We start from the raw sequence: 21,416 nt of genomic DNA, 5'->3' as shown, positions 1-21,416 counted from the left end.
AGAACTGAACTTCTAAACTGAACTTCCATGGATGTTTGTAGTCTAAGGAGCTTGGGGGAAAAAAGCGTCTGGACTTCTTTAGGTTTCTTGAAGACGTTTCACTTCTCACCCGAAAAGCTTCTTCAGTTTTAAGAGCAACTGGTGGAGAGTCAAAGATTTTAAGCCCTAAGGGAGTGTCCCCAAAGAGGGTCATGGACCCTGTATTGATCCTCTACCTAATCACCTAGCCTCACCCTATCATGTGATTTCCTAAGGTCAAATGGCCCAGGAGGTGAGTGGGCATTAAGGTGTCTGGGAAGGGATCTCAAAACTGGATTATAGATGGCAGAGGGTGTCGTAAGCCACCGCCTCTGTTCAAAGATGGTTGTTCACAGTGGACATAGATGGCTTCTTTCACTCCTCTTTCAAACCATCTGTCTTCTCTGTCCAAACCCACACCCGTTTTCACACCTTGGCTCGTGTGATTAGGTAGAGGATCAATAGGGGGTTCATGACTCTCTTGGGGGACTCTCCACCAGTTGCTCTTAGAACTAAAGAAGCTTCTCAGGTGAGAGGTGAAATGTCTTCAAGAAACTTAAAGAAGTCCAGACTCTTTTCTTTCCAAGAAAGACTCCGATGACCTGGATGACTGAGAACCTTCACAGACACATGGATGTTTGTACGTCTCATTTTCCTATCACACATTACTATATCTTAAAGACTAACTTTCTTAACCATTTAAATCAGCAGGCCTTTCAGACGCACTGATAGAAAATGACCAGAATTCAAAAAACAAGGATGTGGCCACTTCATTTCAAAATTGCAAAAAAAACAAAGAGTAAATTTTGGACATGTATTTCTGGAGACCCCAGAAGAATATAGAGCTTTTTTTTCATAAACATTACACTGGGGATTCTGTGGATAATTATGCATCGTCTCATTTCAGGATAAATAATAAACTATTCAACCAAATACTGCTGCTTTTCCACATGTATAAATAACTGCATTGCTTTTTTTAATATCCTGCATGCCATGTGATGCTGCAGGTGGTTCAGATGTGAATCCTACTACAACTATTACATATTTTTGTATTTTCACAGGCATCTGTGCATATTTGTTGTTACAAAGTAAAAATAGTACCTTGTGATCATGCGGATTAAAGGTGGGCCGACTGCTGTGGTGGAGGTTTGGATTGTAATTTACAGTTTGCATTCACATCCAAACAATTTGTGATGTTTCCAACTAAACACTGAGCTTTCTGTTACTTCAACCAACCTTCAATTTGTTTTACACAATGCTTCCATATGTTGCATTCCTATTAATTGATTAGGACTGTAGCAGTCACATTGACAGACATCGAGATACTGTCAGAATTTTATTCCTGTTGTTACGAGGACAGCTTGAAACTTGTCTCACTGTGAGATGAAGCACCAAAGATATGAAGGAAGAAAAAAAAGAGATAATGTCGCAACTCTTTTTTAAATTTTATTCTTTTTGTCTTGGAGAATCCAAAATAGCAAAGTGTGTACCTGAATTCAAACAGAAAGAAGAGTTTGTATGTGTCAGTGGAGTTCAGAGTAGAGCAGCTGTTTCTTTGCATCAAAAGGAGACCGTTAAGGTGGTTTGGGCATGTGATTGCATGCAAGCTCGAGGCCTTCCTTTGGAAATTTTCTAGGCGCATCCAGCAGGGAGAAGGCACAGAATAAGATCCAGAACTTGTGGGATTATATGTCTCACAATGCCTGGGAGTGTACTGGATCACAGGTGGAACTATAAAATGATGGTTGGCTGAATGTATATTTATAATTGTCCATTTTTGTTAATTAAGCGAGTGAATTGACTCACGCTACCAGGAACAGCTGACCTGAATCCAATTCTTGGTCCGAGCTCAAGTGATCCTACCTTGATGATCAGACAAACCTTCCATGGTTCAATCGTAGTAGCAAGTTTTTAAAAAACAGAAAGAAAGAAAAGAAAGCTGTGGGTGTCAGTCCTGTTGTCTCAAACCAAGCTACAAAGTTCCAGCAGCACACTGTTGTTAAGCTCCTGCACACAACACGGTTTGTTTTGTTGGAAGCTAAAATGAGGCTAAAGTGATGCACGCCAAAACACTCTTTAGTATTTAACTCCCTGGGAAAAATACATTTCAAGAAAAGATGTTACACTGCATCACTAACATCAACCCACCTTCCTTCCTTTCTCAGTGCCATCCTCCCCTCCTCCGCTCCCTAAACCACCTCAGGGTGGAAAGTAACGCTGACTACAGTATGTCTTTCTGAGGCCAGAACAGAGAACTGTTCTCCTCCCTCCCCCTTCTACTGCTCTTGTTGCCTGTGGTGGTGAAAGCAGCGCAGCTGAGATGTGAATTCAGAGCATTTTCTACCCCCCTAACTCATTCTGTTGATGTCTTTTAAGGCTGTTTTTTATACATTTCTCTCAAAACTTCCTCATCTTCTGACTTTGATGCTGCTGGAGATGTCAATACTAAACAGCCACAGGTGGACTGATGATGAAGATAAAGAGAAAGGAGGCTGGAGGGTAAGAGGGTGAGGCTAAAGGGATGCAGAGGGAGGGGAGGGCGAGGGGGAATATAAAAAGGATAGATAACAAGACTAGTACGCACTGGGTGAAAGAGGATGAACAGAGGTTGAATAGATATTAGGACTTAGCGATGGAAGCGTCTGGCTCTCTAGTGTGGTGAGTGCTGATAGTGAGAGAGAAAAATGCATAACATCTTTACTGAAATTTGTCTGCTGGCCAGACCTTTAACAGCTTCATTTGTACTCTTACAGAGAACACTTACCGCAGAGAAGTGGAACAGTTACACAGAGACTAATAAAACAAGAATTATGGAGGCCGAGGGATAGTGTTAGCTGTTTGAGCTCTAATCCACTTCCACAGTGTTCTCACAAAGCAGTCTGTTAAGTGACCTTGAGCTATGTGTTGTGGTTAGAGATGCACTGATTGATGGGCCAGGCCCCCTCTTGGCCCTGACAAGTGAACGGGCAGTGAGTCTCACATATGTCCAGTAATGAGCCGGTCCGTTTCACGCATGAGCAACACACACAATTATTCAGGAAAACAGTTGCGTGCACACTCACAAGTGTCACTAACGTAGAAACCTCTCACCGCAGACCAGGTTCATCAAAGTAAACTAATAGGGGGTTAGTACCAACAAACATAAGAAACTTAAATCACCACCACAATCACACAGATGAATATGGAAATTTTAAACACAGTAACAAAGATAAAGTGGATAACCAGCAGCCTCAGTATGAGCAAAGGATCAAAGAAGAACGAGGAAAACAGTAACACTCCTTCTGACCTTCTCCATCTCTCAAAGCAAACATCACCTGGAGTAATCTTCCCTGCACGAAGCCATACTGCTGCTCACTGATGGTCACCTCTCTTCTTCACCTAGCTTCAAAAATGAGGTATAGGGATGTGTTTTTTCTGCATTTTTGTCAATATTCTGAAACTAACCTGAAAGAAACTTCTGAGCTTGAGTTTTTCCTCCCCCCAGTCACCAAATACTTGCTCAGAGTTCAGCATGAACTCAGTTGGGATTTTCTTTCTCTCATTTTAGAGACTTTGCCTTATAATAACCAGTGCACTGAGAATAAACAGGTGTTCTAGCTCAAAGAGATAACAGCTTTCAGACTAGACAAAAGTTGTGGACATCAAATCATATGAACGAGAGTGTTACTAACTGTTCACTTTTGAAGTGCTTGGCAAATCTTTGCAACGGTCGATAATACTGAGCCATTTAGTGGCTTGAGTGTACATGCTGTTTTTTTAAGTGCTGCAATTATCTGTCACACACATTCAAGAAGCATAACACGAGACTCAGCTCACCATTAGGGTCCTCAAGTGTTTTTAAAGTGTTGCATTGAATTGTGTTTTCTCTCAGCAAAAAGAGCTGAAGTAATGCAAGTGACAAGCTTCAGTATTTAACTGGTCTGAGAACGGTGTCTTGAACCAGACTGTGGGTTTAAAAGGTTGAGATGATAAATGTCTTGAAACTACAGTCTGGTTCATAGATTCACAGACGATCTTGAACCTGGCTAACATCAAGCAGGCAAATATCAGGATGATTATTTATAACCATGAACTGAATCATGCTTTCATGAGCAGAGACTTTGCAGGTTCTTGGAGCAGTTAGGCTCATTAAATCATGTGATGAAACACATGAAGAAAAAATAAATAAATAAATCAGCAGATACCCAGCTTTCAAGGCTAACACTGCTAGCTTGGTACTGCTGATGATAAGAGCTGATGTGGGTTTTTTCTTTTTTTAATTTCCATGATTTGAATAAATAGACAGTAATTTCTTTGGATCATGGCTTGGAGAATGCAACCATCATTGCATCCCTATATCATATTGAAACCTGATGTAATACTGAATAAAGTTACACAGGTTCACCATCCTGTTAATTTTGCTAATTAGTATTTAAAGAACCAAGCACCTAGAAGTAAGATCGCGTACTTGGCGTATTGTCTGTCTTGTTAATGTTGGTTTATAATGGAGCACTGTAACAAAAAAATAATAATTTCCCCCAGGGATCAATAAAGTATTCTGATTCTGATTCTGAAACGGCAACCAACTGAATACCAACTAGAAAACTATTTTTGGTAGGGGTTACTGAGGTTGGACAACAGAAAAAAGGCTAGAAAGCTGTAAGGGAGTGACCTGTTTTTAAGTAATTTAATTAGTGGATGTAATCACTAATATATTAAAATATTATATTCAATTTTGACCACGACACTCCCCTAAATTCTATACAGTAGACCTATAAACTATTTTTGTAGAAAATAAATAGTGGAAATACTACCAAAAACGGAACAATTCAGGCGAAGTTCAAGAACACAGAGCACACAGTCAAAAATGAACTCAAGTCTTTACAGTGAGAAAACTCCCACTTTGGAACTAAAAGAACTAAATTACAGAAAGTTGATTTTATTCATCTGTATGTAGCATTTTCAGTGTGAGAATTTGAAAGTCTGACAGTCGACAATTAATCCAGTAGCAAAAATAGTTTCTGAGTGTGGTGCAATTTTTCAAGATTCAAGAATGACACGATTTTTGTTCAATTAAATCATGTTAACATGAAATAAACAGAAAAGAGTTGTGACAACAAAATCTGAGGAAACTGAGTTTATGCAGTATCATATGGAGCTCAACAGAGCTACCTGCAGTCCAGTATTGTTGGCTGATATTAGCCATTTCTCAATATATAACTGTCTGCATTTAGAAATACTGATAAATAAAAATGTAAAAAGTAAAGAAGAAACATGAGAAACATCCTTCAGCCATGTTATGAGTGTTGATGTTGCATAGTCTGTCCACCAGGTCCTTTTGCAACTTGCCTGCTGGCAACGCACATGCTTGGAATGTCACAAAACACAACAACCAGCTGATCCAAGTCTACTGGACCAATATACTGGAATATTAGATTCTAAAGCCAGGTTTGTGGCGTCTCCCTTAGAGACTGAGTGAATAATTCAGTCTTTCGAGAGGGGCTCAGAGAAGAACTGCTGCCACTCCACGCTAAAGAAGCCAGTTAAGGTGGAGCAGGTATCTGACTAGGATCTTTCCTAGGTGAGGTGCTCTGGTTATGTCCTACTGGGATGAGGCCCCAGGGCAGACCCAACACAGGACCCAACTGCTCAGGCTGCTGCCCCTGCAACCTGGCCCCAGATAAGTGGAAGATACATGGATTGATGGATGGACGGAGATATTTGGTTTTAAATCACCAAATAAAAAGTATCTACAGTTTTGTGAAAAAGTGTTTGTCCCCTTCCTGATTTCAATTAAATGCTTCAGACACAAAATGCAGTTTCTAAATTGACATTCGGACTGACATTCTCCCTTCAGGATGTTTTGATAGACAGCAGAAATTATGGCTCCATTCACCACAGCAGGTCTCCCAGGTGCTAAGGCAGCAAAACAGCCCCAGACCATCACACTACCATAACCATAGTTTAATGCCGAAATAAAATACAGGGCCATGTAGGTTTGGATTTGTCCACCTTAATAATAAACATTCATTTAGAAACTGCATTTTGTGTTTACGTGTGTTATCTTTGTCTAATATTTACAACTCCTTGATCATCTGAAACAATAAAGTGTGACAAACATAAATAGGAAAAAAACTGTCATTTAAAAAAATTCCCATATTAGTTCTGCTCTACGCTACCGGACACAGACTCCAGATGTCATGCTGGAGCCACTCTTCCTGTTTGGGGGTTGCAGTTCCTACTGCTGCTATGACCACTGGGACCCTTGGGACTACTTTGAATGTCACCTTCTACATATTTCTGATGTTACTAACAGCCACATCTATAGCAAACCCTTAATAGCGGGTCAATCTCTGCCTCAGGTGGATTTAATGTCTACTGTATGCTGGCTAAATGAAAAGGTAAAAGTGACTTACTGTATTTAAATTGCACAACAAGTAGCTGCAATGTAAGCCGCAATCAAATGTAATTGTCAACCCATCCTTTTCACAAAATGAGAAATCTGTGTTGTTCTCCTGAACCAAAAAAAACAAACTTAAAGCGACCTCTGTCTAACCTTCCCCGTAGCTCATCTGCTCACTGACGTCAGAAAATAACATGTCAGAGCATGGCAGAAGTTAACTAGGTTGCCACAGCTAGCTGCTAGAACATGTACAACATTGGTAAGTACTGTGGACACTGCGGGGAGGACACTCATGACTAACACAGGCAAATAAGGTTAAAAATCAGCAGCCTTCCTCCAAGGCGACCGCGCTGCTCTCTTGTGACATTTTTAGGCCAATCACTGGGCTCATCACCGAGGGTTTGCAAGATGCACTTTGATGGATTGTTGATTCCAGTAACACTGAAATCATTTGTGGTTTATACACAAACACAATCCAACTAATTTACTCACAGCAGAACAATGAGAGCATGCTACTCAGGCAGGGGGAAAAGCATGCATGCATTCAGAGATGACAAAAGACCACTGCACTCTATCAAGTTCTCTTTTTACTGGCTTTCTAAAGAAGTAAAAAAAAAACCAGAACTTCAAGCAGTAGGATTTGCAAGCATCAACAAGGCTGTTTGACATTACACAATCTCTTTTTCCCCCCTCTCAGACTTTCAGAAATGGTAAGAAGCTGTTGTATCACATCTCTTGCTAACAGAAGATCTGGCTTCAAATATGGAAACGCAGTTGTTCAAACAGGAGACTTTAATATTGAACTCAAGGACAAAGGTTTTTGTACTTTTGAAGTCAAACATGTTTGTAAAGTTCTGTAAAGTCAAGTCACTTACTATCACTTACTATTCCTTTAGCCTCCTGGAAGAACAGACCACCTTCCAAGTTCACAAGTCAGAATTTTCTCCACTTGAGATGTTACAAATAAATAACTATTAAGCATTAAGCTACAACTGGACTGCTCACAACTTAATGTGAAGGACAGAGCCACAGCACGCTGCTAACAGGAAGGTTAGAGCTAAAGCTGTGGATAGGGTCAGCAAAAACACACACCAGACAGCCCTTTATGACAACTACTGAAGTCACTTTCTTGGTCTCAAAGCCACCAGATTCCACTGAGTAAACAGTTAAAACACACAAGTCGAAACCTGAAGACTGGGCCAAGAAATATTTGAAGACAGATTTTTCAAAGGTTTTATAGACTGATGAGATGAGAGTGACTCTTGATGGACCAGATGGATGGGCCTGTGGCTGCATCAATAATGGACACAGAGCTCCACTTCGACTCGGACACCAGCAAGGTGGAGGTGGTATTATTAAAGATGAGCTGGTTGGACCTTTTCAGGGTGAAGATGGCTCGAAAATCAACTCCAAAACCTACTGCCAGTTTTTAGAAGACACTTTCTACAAGCAGTGGTACAGGAAAAAGTCTGCATCTTTTAAGAAGACCATGATTTTTATGCAGTACAATGCTCCATCGCATGCATCGAAGTACTCCAGTACATGGGTAGCAGGTAAACGCCTTCAGCATGAAAAGATAATGACATGGCCAAAGGTCAGGAAGGAGGCCTAAACCCGTGAGAACCTGTGGGCCTTGCTTAAACGGGAGATTTACAGTGTAGGGAAACAGTACACCTCTCTGAACAGTGTCTGGGAGGCTGAGAGTTGTTTTATTATTCTCACTTTAACATTTGCAAACAAACTAGTGAGATGGGAAAATGTTCATTTTTAAAATTAATTGCATAATTCACTTTTACATTCTTAAACATTCAGGTTTAGGTTCATTAACATTTTGGACTGACTGTCCTTGATCCATAATGAAATTAATGCTCAAAAATACAACTTTAATAATTGTGCACACAGTGTATGTGTGTGCAGTATAAGCCAATATAAGTATAAGCGAACTGCATGTAACATGAATAGATGATCAGGAACAAGTGTGACCACCTCAATAAAAGCAGAAAATCTGGCACTTTGCTGGTCTGCAATATCCAGGTATGTGTCAACACAATGCCACAATCTTCCCAGACAATTCACCCCAAGGTCAGATCATACATTCTCAGACAAATTGCAAAAAACTCAAGAGCCACGTCTCTGATTCAGTCAGCATGTTAAATGTTAAAAGTTCATGACAGTACAATCAGGAACGGCTTGTTTGGAAGGGCTGCCTGGGGAAAGCCTCCTCCTTCTGCGGCAGCATAGCTTATATGCTTACATATCTGGAAACAGGACAGCAACCTCCTTTAATATACAAAAAAAATAAACAAAAATCATGGCTGGCTTGTTCTGTATTGAGCCTGAGTTTGTCCCTTGCCTGATAGAAGGCACATAAACAAGTGGAACAGCATCAGCTGCTCATCCTCATGTCTGCCAACATGAGCCTTACATTTGTCAAAGTAAAGCAACCTTCGTCTTCACAGTGTGTTTATCTGTAAATACAAAGCCCTCGAGTCATTACTGTGATGTAATAATAACATTACAGAAATGACACAAAGCAATTTCAATCGTTACAAAAACGCTCTTCACTCAAACTAGCGAGGCTTCAATCTGACAGCAGGCAGACAAAATGAACAACAAAAAGTTTCAGCACAAAGGAAACACTCTGAAATATAAAAACCAAGCAGTGCTTTAATTCACACTGGCTTGTTCACAGCAGGCTTCCTCTGGTGCATATTTATTCCATTGCAATGTCTAAGTTTCCCTCATTCGCTTCTGTTTCTCAGTTTATGCATTTTTCCCCCCTTTGTCCCACTCGCCTCTTGCCTCTCTCACACACTCTGTGTTGTCTCTGGCTTTCTCTGAAGCATTGCCAGCAGCCAGACTGTGATCTAGGATCTGTTTCTGCCACCCACGCAGACGGCTTGGCTTTTATATGCAAATTAATTATTAAAAACAACTCATTATCACTTTAAACAGTTTCGCGCAGATGGAGAACGAAGAGGAGAGGGCGGGCTACAGTAACCCTGAGCTACAGTTGGCGTATGCACATGTGTGCTCGTGTATTGGAATGACTTTAAGGCATCCACTGGTTTGATTTATGGATTGGACACACAGCACCCAGAAACATTTTGTGTCATTCTGTCACTGCAGTTGCATCATCACACTGTATTATTATTATTGTTTTTATTTATCTATGTATTTTAAACAGCATGCTGGAGGTGCAGGTGATGGATGTGATGCTGTTGCAGCAAAGATTGCATCCTTCTGAATTCCACACAGTCCACCACAATTGTCGCATCAGATTCTCTGTTTTTATCTATTTTGTTTCAGACAGGACTCAATTTTAAATAAAGAGGTGAGCATATCTGCAAGTACTGCCTGTGAGGCAAAGCTCAGAGTTAACAGTTTCACAGACTTTGTCTACTGTCAATGATTTAACTAATATGGTCATGTCAGGCGCACAGCTCTGACTATGAGCTCAGAAGCCCCGCCCATCTGCTGTTCAAACAGGCAGTCAATCAAAAGAAAGTTGGCTTAAAAGGAGGCAGGAAAGGAGCTAAAAAAAGCACGTTTAATAGATACAGTGGTGTGAAAAAGCATTCGCCCCCTTCTTGATTTCCCATTTTTGTATGTTTGACTGACTTAAATGCTTCAGATTGTCAAACAAATGTAAATATTAGACAAAAATAACACATGTAAACACAAAAATGGGAAATCAGTAAGGGGGCACTCTAAACTGAAGGTATCAAGGCCCGGCATAAGTTAAAAAAGGATTACTCAAAAATGTGAATCATGTAAATCTACCTTAAAGGAGTTGTAGAACAAAAAAATGAATTAGCTGATGTAATAAAGAAACTATTTTGTTGCAAAAAATCATTCAGATCCTTAAAAATGGAGCTTATCCAAAAACCACATGGTAGTTCTTCAGTTAGGTAGTTTACTTCCTTGACAGACTGCATCTATTAGTCTAATATTCCATCTTTCATTGTTTTACACCTCTCACCTATTGGCTTAAAAATTTAACAAAAAAGCTCACGCAGTAATAGTTCAGCGGCCTCAGCTGGAAAGCTTTCATCACATAGGCTCAGCACGCCTGAATTTTTCTAGACATTCCCTGACAGCGCTGCATGTGAACCAGCAAATGCCAGATTTAATCTGATCTAAAGTTTTAAAGTCGTTCATTGGATCAGGTAGTTTAACCTTCTGAGCTCTCTACTACAAAGTGCACGTAATGTCTGTGCCAGTGTGAGAATAGTGCAGGAAACCTTCAGAAGTGATACAACACTTGGACCAAATTCTTTCAACACTCTTCCCGCACAACTCCAAGCCAAACCTATAAAAAAAAAAAAAAAAAAAAAAAAAAAGTATACTCATTTGGTTTGTTTACAACCCGATAATCCTTTAGACAGACGAGACTAAAGTGTAGATATTTGGCCATAATGCAAAGCAACACCGCTGAAGACAACCAAACACAGAATATCGACACAAACACCTCATACATAGCACGCTGGTGGAAGTTGCTGAAGTTTGAAAAGTATCTAATGTCTTTGCGTTACCCAAATGAGCATCAGTATTGAATATAGATGATATACAGTATTCAGTTGTGGTCCAAAGTTTACATGCATACACTTACCAGCACAAATTGTCATGGAGCTGTTGATGATTTCTTTTTCAGTGCAGATTGATTGTACAGTTTGAACTGGATTTTCTCTAATCCACAAAGGTCAAATAAAAACATACACTGACTTAGATCTTTGAATAAGTGGTGCTGAGGGTTCTACAATGTCTTTAACTTGACAAGGAAACTGATTATTAGCTTCTTGTTAGTAATTGTAACTGACAACAAACGGGCATTTCTCTTTGCCGACATAGACAGGATTTGTTTGACAGCACTAATTTAACTGACCAATACTCAGAACAATGGCAAACTCCAAGGAACTCAGTGAGAATCTACGAAGGAGAATTGTAGATTTACACAAGGTGTGAGGGTCTCTTTGAGCAACTGCAGATTCCAAAATCATCAGTTCAAACAAACATACAACTCATTGTGTGTTTTCAAACCTAAGAACACTATATCCACTGTCGAGCATGGTAGTGGTAGCATCATGCTCTAGGGCTGTTTTGAATAGCCAGTGAAATTAAAGTTATTTGAGATTATACTTACTTCAGTACCAAAATACATCAGGAGGAGGATAGCCTTTGAAAAGGCAGAGCGATGAAAGTTACCCAGTGTGTTAAATACAGTATATCAAAGGTAATACATTATGACACCACCATTTGAAACTTTAAAATAAACTCTAGCACACTTTGACAATTTGGCAGGTATTTCTGCTTAAAATCCAACTTTGGTCAGATTCTAACATAAAACATGAGCCTATGAAAAGCATTGATGTTAAGAAAAGTCCAATTTTAGTGTTTCACTAAACCATGACATGTAAGCTAGCGTTAACTAGCTAATTCAAATCTGTCCAAAAATTATGAGATTATTTCTGTTGCTAAATTGCTAAAGATGGCTAGTTACAAGTTAGCCTAACAATTCGTAACTTTGCAGAAAGCATGTAGACATTTTGTGCTGTTGTTGTTTATGGATAATAACAACTGCCAGTTCTCTCCTTTTTTTGTCCTTTTTTTGGGAGTATACAAGGTGATACATATGTGAACACAGACACACAGTCTGACTGCATCACACCAATTTCTGTGGAGTTTCACACCGCCCTTCACGGAGTAACTCACAGTACAGAAACAGCCCACTCACTGAAACATGCAGAGATGCACGCACCTCTGATATCTCTGTGGAAACAAGACAAGGATATGTGCACTCATCCGCCCACAAACACACCTACACCATCATGTCCTTTTTCTCCCTTCACCCACACAGAGCTTCAGTCGTGACACCGACACACACACACATAAACACAGTTATCTACTTACTGATAAAGACCTGTATGAGAAGATAACAGTGTTTTTGAAAGGTTATTCTCCAACTGTGTTCAGCAACTCTTTGTATTGGATCCAGCAAGACTATTGTTTGGGTTGAAAAAGATTTTTTGCTTAGCAAACATCCTTTTTACAACAGATTAAAGTGCACAAAAGGTCAGTGGCAGTTAAAAAAAACAAAAAAAACCCCAACTAATTTTTCAGGCTGAGTGAAAGATAAGTGCACTGAAAGAAACTGAGGTTCTGGCATGAAAAGTTCCTACTGGAAGGCATTCACAAGTCTTGTGCGAGGAAAAGATGCCAAACATGATGAGTAATACATTTTAACTTTAAACACGGCAGCTGCCAAACACTATTTGTTGCAGGTTTCAGCCTTTCAGAAATCATTGGTTTCTCAGGAAAAGGAAAGGGGTGGAAAAAAAAATCCTATTTCATGATTAAAGAAAACTTTGGCATGCAGTGTTTGCTACTGTTAAAGCTTTTTTTTTTTTTTTTTTTTTTTATTAAAGAGGGGAAAAAGGTAGGTTTCCCAATAAAAAAAGCAAAGCTCAAGGGACAGAAAAGCCGTCATTTTACATTTATGTTGCTTTCTGTCTTAAGCACATCAATCAAAGAGCCACCAAGCAACCACTCACACTGAGGTTACATGAAATCGCCTCCAACCGTGGCAGCGCTGCATGGAACCACAACAATAACATACACTCACAAACTGTAAAACACAAACAGTGTTGTTGATACTCACTTGAGCTGTGGCCGAAGCCTCTTTGTTGTAGTACTTTTTCCTCTCATACTTGTCCCGGATAAAGACTTCCACTGCTCTGAAGGTCGGGGTTAAGGACTGAAGCCGTGCACAAAGGTATCCAAGTGGACAATACTTACACACACACACACACACACCACGAGACGCATCATAGAGAAACAGCATGCACCGAGTGTACACGGGAATTCTGCACAGCAAAGGTGGGAGTAGTAGTAAAACTTGCAGGAGAAGAAAAAGTCTTTTCAATCCTTGTTTTTGTTTTGTTTTTTTAAGTCGTATGCATACACGTTTTATGTTCCAGCAACTACTGAAACTGAGATTTTGTTAAATAATATTTAATAATCCCCCAAAATAAGGATCCAAGGATATTTCAAGATAGTTGGTTAAACTTGCTTCTAGAAAAACTTTCACAACGTGCACTCATAAGCTTTATGATATGTATTCTGTGGAATAGTCGTCAACTTGAATACACTGAGATTAGAGATGTAGATAATGTGTGGTGACGAACGTTCCTGTCTGTTCAAAAGCTTTATGTTTATCTTTAATTGACAATGACCTCAGGAGGCTGCTAGAATTACAGCATGTGTGTCAGGATCAAAAGCAGACGCTGATGTAGAGCCTTGAAACAAGGTTAAGTGGATGATTGTAGGAGTGAGCAATTAAAAAAAACTCTTAACATAGACTAGCATCAGTACTGATGCCAGTGCCAATGCATGCTACAGACAATTGTGTCTATATTTGTCAGAAGCACAAGATTCAACGTTTCAGTGATGGAGGAAACGTTTAGATTTTCTACATTCGGATCATCCCAATGTGCTAAAAGAAAAACAGAATCCTGTTAGATAAATTAAAATGAAATATTTGACAGAATTTATGTACTGGGAAAATGTCAACCTCAGTGATGAGCAATCGATAATAAGATGTAATTATTTCTGCTGTTTTCAATTAGTGGGATGATGATCGGCTGTACTTTACTTGTTGAACAGCAATCTCTTAAATCTGGTCTTCACAACATATATTTCAGAAAGACTCTTTGCCTGAAGAAACGAGGCTACATTGGCTTCAGAAAAAGAGCTGATGTTGCTCATGATGCTACAAAAACATTTCTACAACAATCTGAAGGTTAAGCAACAACTGACCTGGGCACACTGGGTATACCAGGACACAGAACCATCTTTATAGGTTCAGGAATCATCTCTAAAGTGTACAAAACTAAGCTACCAACAAGACTTGCTCCCTCCAAGAGCAAGTAAAAGTCAAGCTGTACAATGCTCATGGGACCACCATTGGGATAACACGAAACAACAAGACAGTGAAAATCACAAGGAGGCTGTTAGAAGGTTTTTTGACCAAAACACAACTTTTTGATTCATTCGACAATCGTTAGAGTTACAGAAAACACTTCATTGCAGCATAAGAACCTTATCTATGTTATAAAACTCAGAGGCGACAGAAGTATAACAGATTCAACCTGTGTGTTGTATTCGTGCAGGGACAGCTAGTCATCGGGGAAGGAACAGTTAATTTTTTAACTATATCAGCAAGTTCTAAAGGAAAACAGCGAGACGCATATCTGTGAGGTGACTCTTAAGAGAAAGTGAGTCATGCAAAAAAGGTAAAAAAAGACTAAAGTTAATGTTCTGGAAGATTCCACTCAAAATCATCACCTCAAGAAAAGAGTTCAAGGTGTTCTGTACAGAGGATTTTATTAGCAGAAACACTAGCTGCAGTTTTTGCTACAACTTACATTGAAACCAAAGGTTTGTACACTTTTGCCCCTTAGAAATATGTGAGATGAGAGGCTAGGTAACAGAAGCGTCACATCTCAGAATAATAATACTGATCACTTTTATTCTTTTATATTGACCATTATCCCTAAATCTGACATCACATTGGGAGATTAGCAGCAGTAACTATGTTGAACACTTTGTGTAAAGGTAAAAACAATTATGCAATTGCTTGATTTAATCAATCTATCAGAGGATTGTTGATGTAAATCAAAGGATTTCATATTTACTGCACTGCTCACCTGTTTGAAATGATGCGTCGCTAAAGTCTGCAGCAGAAATTTGCTCAGCAAGTAACCTGACGAGAAATTACAGCATCACAACTAGAGCTGGGCGATATGAGATTTTTTCATATCACGATATGTTTTTTTCATTTCAGGCGATAACGATATCTATCACGATATAAGCCAAATAACTATATTTGTAAGATTTAAATGTGCCGTTGCTCACAAGTAAAATGTGAAATAATCAGCAGCTTGTTTTTATTTAAGTATTTATTTCCCATAATAAGTTCAACAGGGTAGATGTACTTAAGGAACATGAGACTTTTTCAGATAAATAAAGGCAAATATTGCAAACTAAACAAAAGGCAGCCGCTAAAGCGTTTAAGTTTCAAAATAGAACAAACGAAACAGACTAAATTGTCAATTCCACTTAGAAACAAAATATTAATTCTAAAAATAAATCTTAGTTTGTTTTACAGAAGAACAGACAAAACTGACTAACTTTTGTCAATATCAAATAAACTGAGAACTAAAAGGAAATTCTCAATCTCTCCTTGTTGTATAGCTGAGCTTTTCAAACAGTTTTAACAGTTACTTTAGTCTGACAAAAGCCGAATGACGAATTAGCGCTTCCAGTCAGAGACTGAGGCTACGTCCACACGTACACGGGTATTTTTGAAAACGGAGATTTTCCGTTTTCGTTTTAAAAAATAATCCGTCCACACATAAAGGCAGAAATGAAGGAAAACGCTGCTATGAACATGCCAAAGCAGCAGGTGGCGCTAGATTCCTAACCGTGCAGAAATGTTGGCCAATCAGAAGTCTAGAAGCCTCGGTGGGAAAAAGTAAACAAAGCTGCGGCATAGAAGCAGAACCGAGTCGTAAGTGTGGAGGGACAGTAACTGTGTGTATATGTAAGCATTTAAACACTGCAGAGAGTAGACTTAACAGTAACAGTATTGTAGAAATTCATTTCACCGAAACAATAACGTGGCGCACAGTGTGACGCATGCACCAGTTTATTGTATTTCCAGACTTGCTTTCGGCACAATTTACAGTGCACGCTACTCTGTTTTTTGTCAGACTTGAAATAGCCGAAATACCTTCACACTACGGAACTTCTATGGCTCTTCCGTTCAACAATCTCTCCGACGTTGGAACCATCATCTGTTTTCTCTTCGGTCACGCTCGGTTGATTTTTCTAGTCGGCACACTCATTTCCTCCATTACGCGCTGGCTCCATTACCCGCTGGCTGCTTCCCAAACAAACACACATGCGGCTTGGCACTTGTGCTGTAGGTAACAAGTCACGCGACGTGACGCTGCGGCTGTGATTGGTTCGGCTCTGCGCTACTTAATTTGGATTGGCTGACTTTTTTTTTTTTTTTTTTTTTTTTTAAAGAGGACAAGAGCGGCGAGGTCTATCGCGATAGCTTAATTTCTCTATCGAGTAATAGTTATATCGCGATACATATCGTTATCGTTCTATCACCCAGCTCTAATCACAACTAAGTGAAAGTGTCAGAAAGAGTGAAGAGGGGCTTTGTCAGCTTTAAATCCTGATTAGACTGAGTGTTTGTAAAAGGGCCCGGCAGAAACTGGATCAATTGTATCCTAAACACGATGAGGCAGATCTAAAGTGAGCGCACCATTAGAAGATCGATGCCTGAACATTTGTTGACTGAGAGCTGAAGGGAAGCAAATTCATCAAAAAAGTGTTTTCTAAATAAAGAACACAAGATTCCAAATCAGTAAAAGTTATGTCAAGAAGGCTTTCTAGTAGTGGCCTCAGATGACAAGTCTTTAACCACTTCTGGGGCAGGAACACAAGGTTTGGGCTAAGAGATTTGAAAAGTTCCCTTTGCTGACAATCGGCAGCTAAACGTTTGGGCCATGAACAGAAGGCTGTATGTCAGGAGAATAATAGACAGCGTAATACTGCAGAGGATTTCAGTTAATTGGAGTCGGACACCTGAATGAATCAGACAGCTGTTGGTCTCTCTCCTGATTTCCTCTGTCTAAATGTTGTCTTTAACAGTTTTCATAAAATCAGCCAAAGAAATGGGAACAAATTTTGCATTTTGGTGACAGACATGTAAAATCGGTTCTCTGCCAGGTTGTCTGTTCTGTGTAGATACAACAGTGGTTCATCCTGGGTCCAGTTTTATGCTCGAATGATTAACAGGTCACTTTTAAGTGGCTTAACAAACAAACTAACAAAAAAACGTTTATTGAGTGGGGGAAAAAAAACAGCCTGAAAAAGATGCCTCAACACCACCTTAAAAGGTCAGCTCATTAGAAGCAAACTATAAAAAGAATTAAGGGTTGACTCGAGACTTTTGCACAGTACTGAATATTACGTTTGAAACCCATACAGTATTTAAATTTATATACAATTTAGCCATCCATCCATTTTCTTCCACTTTTCCAATTTGCTAGAATGTATCACTTTTGGGCATAGTTATAATGTTTCTCTTTTAAAAAGGGCAAAAAAATGATGTAAAAGAAAACAAAAACAAACTATTAACATGTCTGATTTCCATATGTGCGATGCTCGTCTCTCCATTTCATGATCACCAGGAAGTTTAATAAAAGACGCTCGGTCTAGACATGGATTTTGATTCTTTGCCACACGCTGCGAGTGACATGACTTATAATGTTCACTCCATTTGATGGATCAGCAAACTTTTCCCAGATAAAAAGGGGGGCACACGAACAACTGAGGTAATAGGAGAACACATTTACACTAAGAACCCCAACAATGTCAAAGGAAAAACACGCACACGACAGTGAGATAAGTGAGGATACACAAACAATCAACCTCACTCTCTCACTCTATCTTTCCCTAAACACACAAACCAACACAACTGCGTGCTGCTGTGCCGCAAATCCTGACGTTCTTATCTGCCTATTTCAGCAGTGACGCTTCTGTCGGATCAAGTAAAAGACTTTAGAAGATTGAAAAATGATGACCACCCGCACGAGTGGAGCTGCTAGATAGGCTGGAAGAGGAGGCCTGCTGTGGCTGCGTCTCAAACACACTGCTTATTTATTACTGTTGACTAGAAACAGCAGAGCAGAACTAGGATGCTGCACTGAGATACCAACCATGGCACTCACGGCTGTAGTGGATAAATGTGTGGCCTGGTGACACGGTGGTTAGGCACACGTGACCACAAATCTCATGAAAGACCGATAAAACACACCAAAGGGGGCAGGGATTCTGACATAAGGGCGACTGCTGTTCTTTGACATAAAATCAAAGTCTGGGTCACAATTAAACTCATTTCATATTTATAACACTGTAATACTGGGGACTATTTTACCAAGTATCAACAGAAAGACCTCATCTGCGCTACCCACATGCTGTTTCAATTTCTATTTTCAATTTCAAAACCTAATACTACAAAAATCACCACAAATTACACATTTGATGCACCTGTTAGTTTCATATAATTCATTTTTTTTCCACATTGATAACTAACAAAAAAGCTGGTCTAAGATTAAAACATTTAAAGTAAAAGCACATGTTCAAATGTGACTAACTTGATAAAATACTGCTGCATTACTGGTATTTTTATTTAAAACAGTATTTAAAACATTTTCTAAGACAACATTAATCTCAAATCCCATTTTAGTCCATACGTGTGTAAAACACGCCTGCATCTATGAATATCAATGCATTCAAACTCACACACACACACACACACACACACACAAAATACAGAGACAGGACTCAAAGTCCATTTCGTCATTTATATACATAAGCACAGTAAACAGCAGGGCTGAGAAGCTGCGTGAGTATAAACAGAGGAGTACACACAGAAACAGCCACATTCAGGCGCGAGCTCCTCTAATCCTGGGTCTGTTATCTGCTGCTTTCAGCCAGCGGCGATGCTGTCAGAGCAACTAATGGACTTCAAAAGAGTGAAGAATGATGACCACCCGCACAAATGGGCCTGCCAGATACAAGATAGGGTATTAGAGGAACATTTCAAACAGGGAGATTATTTATTTTGGTCTGCTGGTGGAAATATGAACATATGCTGGTGTGTTAACCACACAGCTGTCTTGTCTTGTATCTTGGAAAAGGGCAAGCTGGAAAGCGCTGTTACAGCTCTGCGTATAAACACAAACTGCTCGATATGTCCCGGTTAAATGTGCGGAAAGATGCAGAAGTGGCAAGCCTCTGTGTGGAAATGATGTGTGGCGATGTGTGTGCAGCTGAAGCTCAAGCCTGATAACCACAATGAGTTCGATTTGAGATTGTAACGTCATAATGAAAAAGGACTGCATCTTTATCTTGTTGCTGTAAAGCTTTCTGACTTTTGATTATTTATCAGTATTTGCAGAAACACAAAAAAATAAAATCACTTACAATATATTTAAACATTTTAGGGATTTGTAGTAAAAATAAATTGAACAGGTAACTGGCACAGTCAATTACTAATTATAAAACCACTTTTTTAAAAAAATCTTTCCTTATTGGGACATAAGGAATTTACTGTACAGTAAAAAAAAAAAACCCTGCAAATTAAAATGTGCTGTAAATTCTGCATTTTCAATTCAAATCCAGTTGTTTTTTTCTGCATCTCACATACATCAAAAAATGAGTATCGGCTGGTTAAAATATGAAAAAGCCGAGTCCAGCTCCAAATTTTAAACAAACCAATACTCAAACATTTTTTTTTTTTGCATTTGTCCCAAATTACAGATTCTGATTCTAACAATAAAGGCCAGGGAAAAATTTAATGTGTAAACACTGTCATAGATTTTAACGTGCGAAAAAAAAAAGGCTCAAAGTGGTTTGATGGACCACCTTCCAAAAAAATATTTCTTTAAAACGATTTGATATATGAAGCTAAAATTTCCCGGCAACCATTATATATTCAAACGTTATACCATAAAAGTTTATGCATATTGGAGGGCAGAAGACTTGTGTTGATTTGAGACCTAATGGCCCAGTGTCTCCACTGTGCAGCCTGAACACAGCCCCACAGGTTCTTTAAAGGCCCATTTGATAAAGAAGCCGAGTGATGGAGTGTTGCGTCAGGTCACTTGCCCCATCACCTCAAATCCAAGTGATGCGGTTTTTGATGAAGCGCAGAGTGAAGGAAAAGCAGCCAACAAGTGCTCGGCATATATGGGAACTCCTTTGAGACTGCTGGAAGAGCTCCAGGTGATGACTTCATGAAGCTGGCTGATGAATGGAGAGTTTACAAAGCAGTTATGAAACCAAAGACTGAAATATTTAAAGTTTTGTGCTTGATATAATGTGATATGTCCAAACCTTTGACCTGTATGGTGGTATAATGCATAAACTACTTATTTATGGTGACATTTAGAGTTTATATGTAGCTACATGATGACAGGAGCTTTTATATTTGCATGTAGATATCCCGACATGTGTGGCGAAACAGAGGCTTTTATATCTGTGTGTACTGAAGTTGGCAGTTTTAATGCATATGTAATATGAAAGCAGTGATTAAAGTGTTCAGTGAGAGCGATGCTTTATTCCAGTGCATCTGTTTTTACGAGAATAGAGGCTGAGAATAATAAAAAAAAAGAGTGAGGGAGACAGCAGGAGGAGGATACTGGTCCGTCTGTGGTCGCCTGAAGTTCTCCGGTAGGTGGGCTTCATACAGCTGTCTGGCCCTGGTGTTGCCCATGTCCACCATACTCTACGAGGAGGGGAGGAAGGAAAAAGAGCCGAGAGAGAAAAGACGGAAAAACTGTGTCATTAATACAGAAAAGGCAGTCGGTAAAACACATTTAAGACCTTGTCAAACACACACAGCGAGTTCTTTCATACTTCACATTTGCATTCAACTCAATTTGCTGCAGATTCCTTCCCACTCGCACACAAACACGCACATGCCAAGTGAAAGACACACTGGCCGTATGTGTCAGGGCTAAATTAAGAGGAGGGTGATGAATGGGGTGATGATAGGAGAAGTGGAGGAGACGGAGTCGGAATAATCAGCCATCCAGAATTAATTAGTCATTGAAAACAGTGATTAACATTCAGACTGAGCCCCGTTCCACTCGCACTCAGCTGATGGATCGGCACAGCACGGGAGAAACGCACAGGCACACACCTTTCCCCTGCTACACACCAAGCGAGTACTGCTGTGTGAGCTTCACAGATGTACACAGACACACACAAACACAGAGTGTGAAATAAAATCAATGTGATATGCTAGTTATCCACAAAACACAGCTCCGCACTTACAAATTAGCATTAGGCTCTCTGTATTCCCTCTGCATGTGCATTTGCACACATGCTGCTGTGCATGTACTGCACATGGCTGCGTGTGTGTGTGTGTAAA

At 39.6% G+C, this 21,416-nt stretch overlaps 1 protein-coding gene across 3 annotated transcripts in view; it reads right to left on the bottom strand.

Moving 5' to 3' along the window:
- LOC146695941 (stromal membrane-associated protein 1-like) overlaps positions 1 to 21,416 on the bottom strand; it is a 167,718-nt gene that overhangs the window by 116,688 nt on the left and 29,614 nt on the right. For all 3 annotated transcript variants that reach the window (XM_085478424.1, XM_085478426.1, XM_085478427.1), the window contains exons 3-4: positions 20,683 to 20,768; positions 13,059 to 13,134 (exon numbers count right to left, since the gene is read on the bottom strand). In XM_085478424.1, coding sequence (XP_085334550.1) covers positions 13,059 to 13,134; positions 20,683 to 20,768 — 162 coding nt within the window. The remainder of the gene's footprint in view (positions 1 to 13,058; positions 13,135 to 20,682; positions 20,769 to 21,416) is intronic.

Source organism: Copadichromis virginalis, linkage group LG13 (assembly GCF_057382275.1).
Source record: "Copadichromis virginalis isolate Kocher_CV1m ecotype Utaka linkage group LG13, C_Virginalis_male_GT1.1, whole genome shotgun sequence".
Lineage (NCBI taxonomy): Eukaryota > Metazoa > Chordata > Actinopteri > Cichliformes > Cichlidae > Copadichromis > Copadichromis virginalis.
The sequence above is the reverse complement of the archived record's forward strand: the minus strand, read 5'-3'. Positions and strand labels throughout refer to the sequence as shown.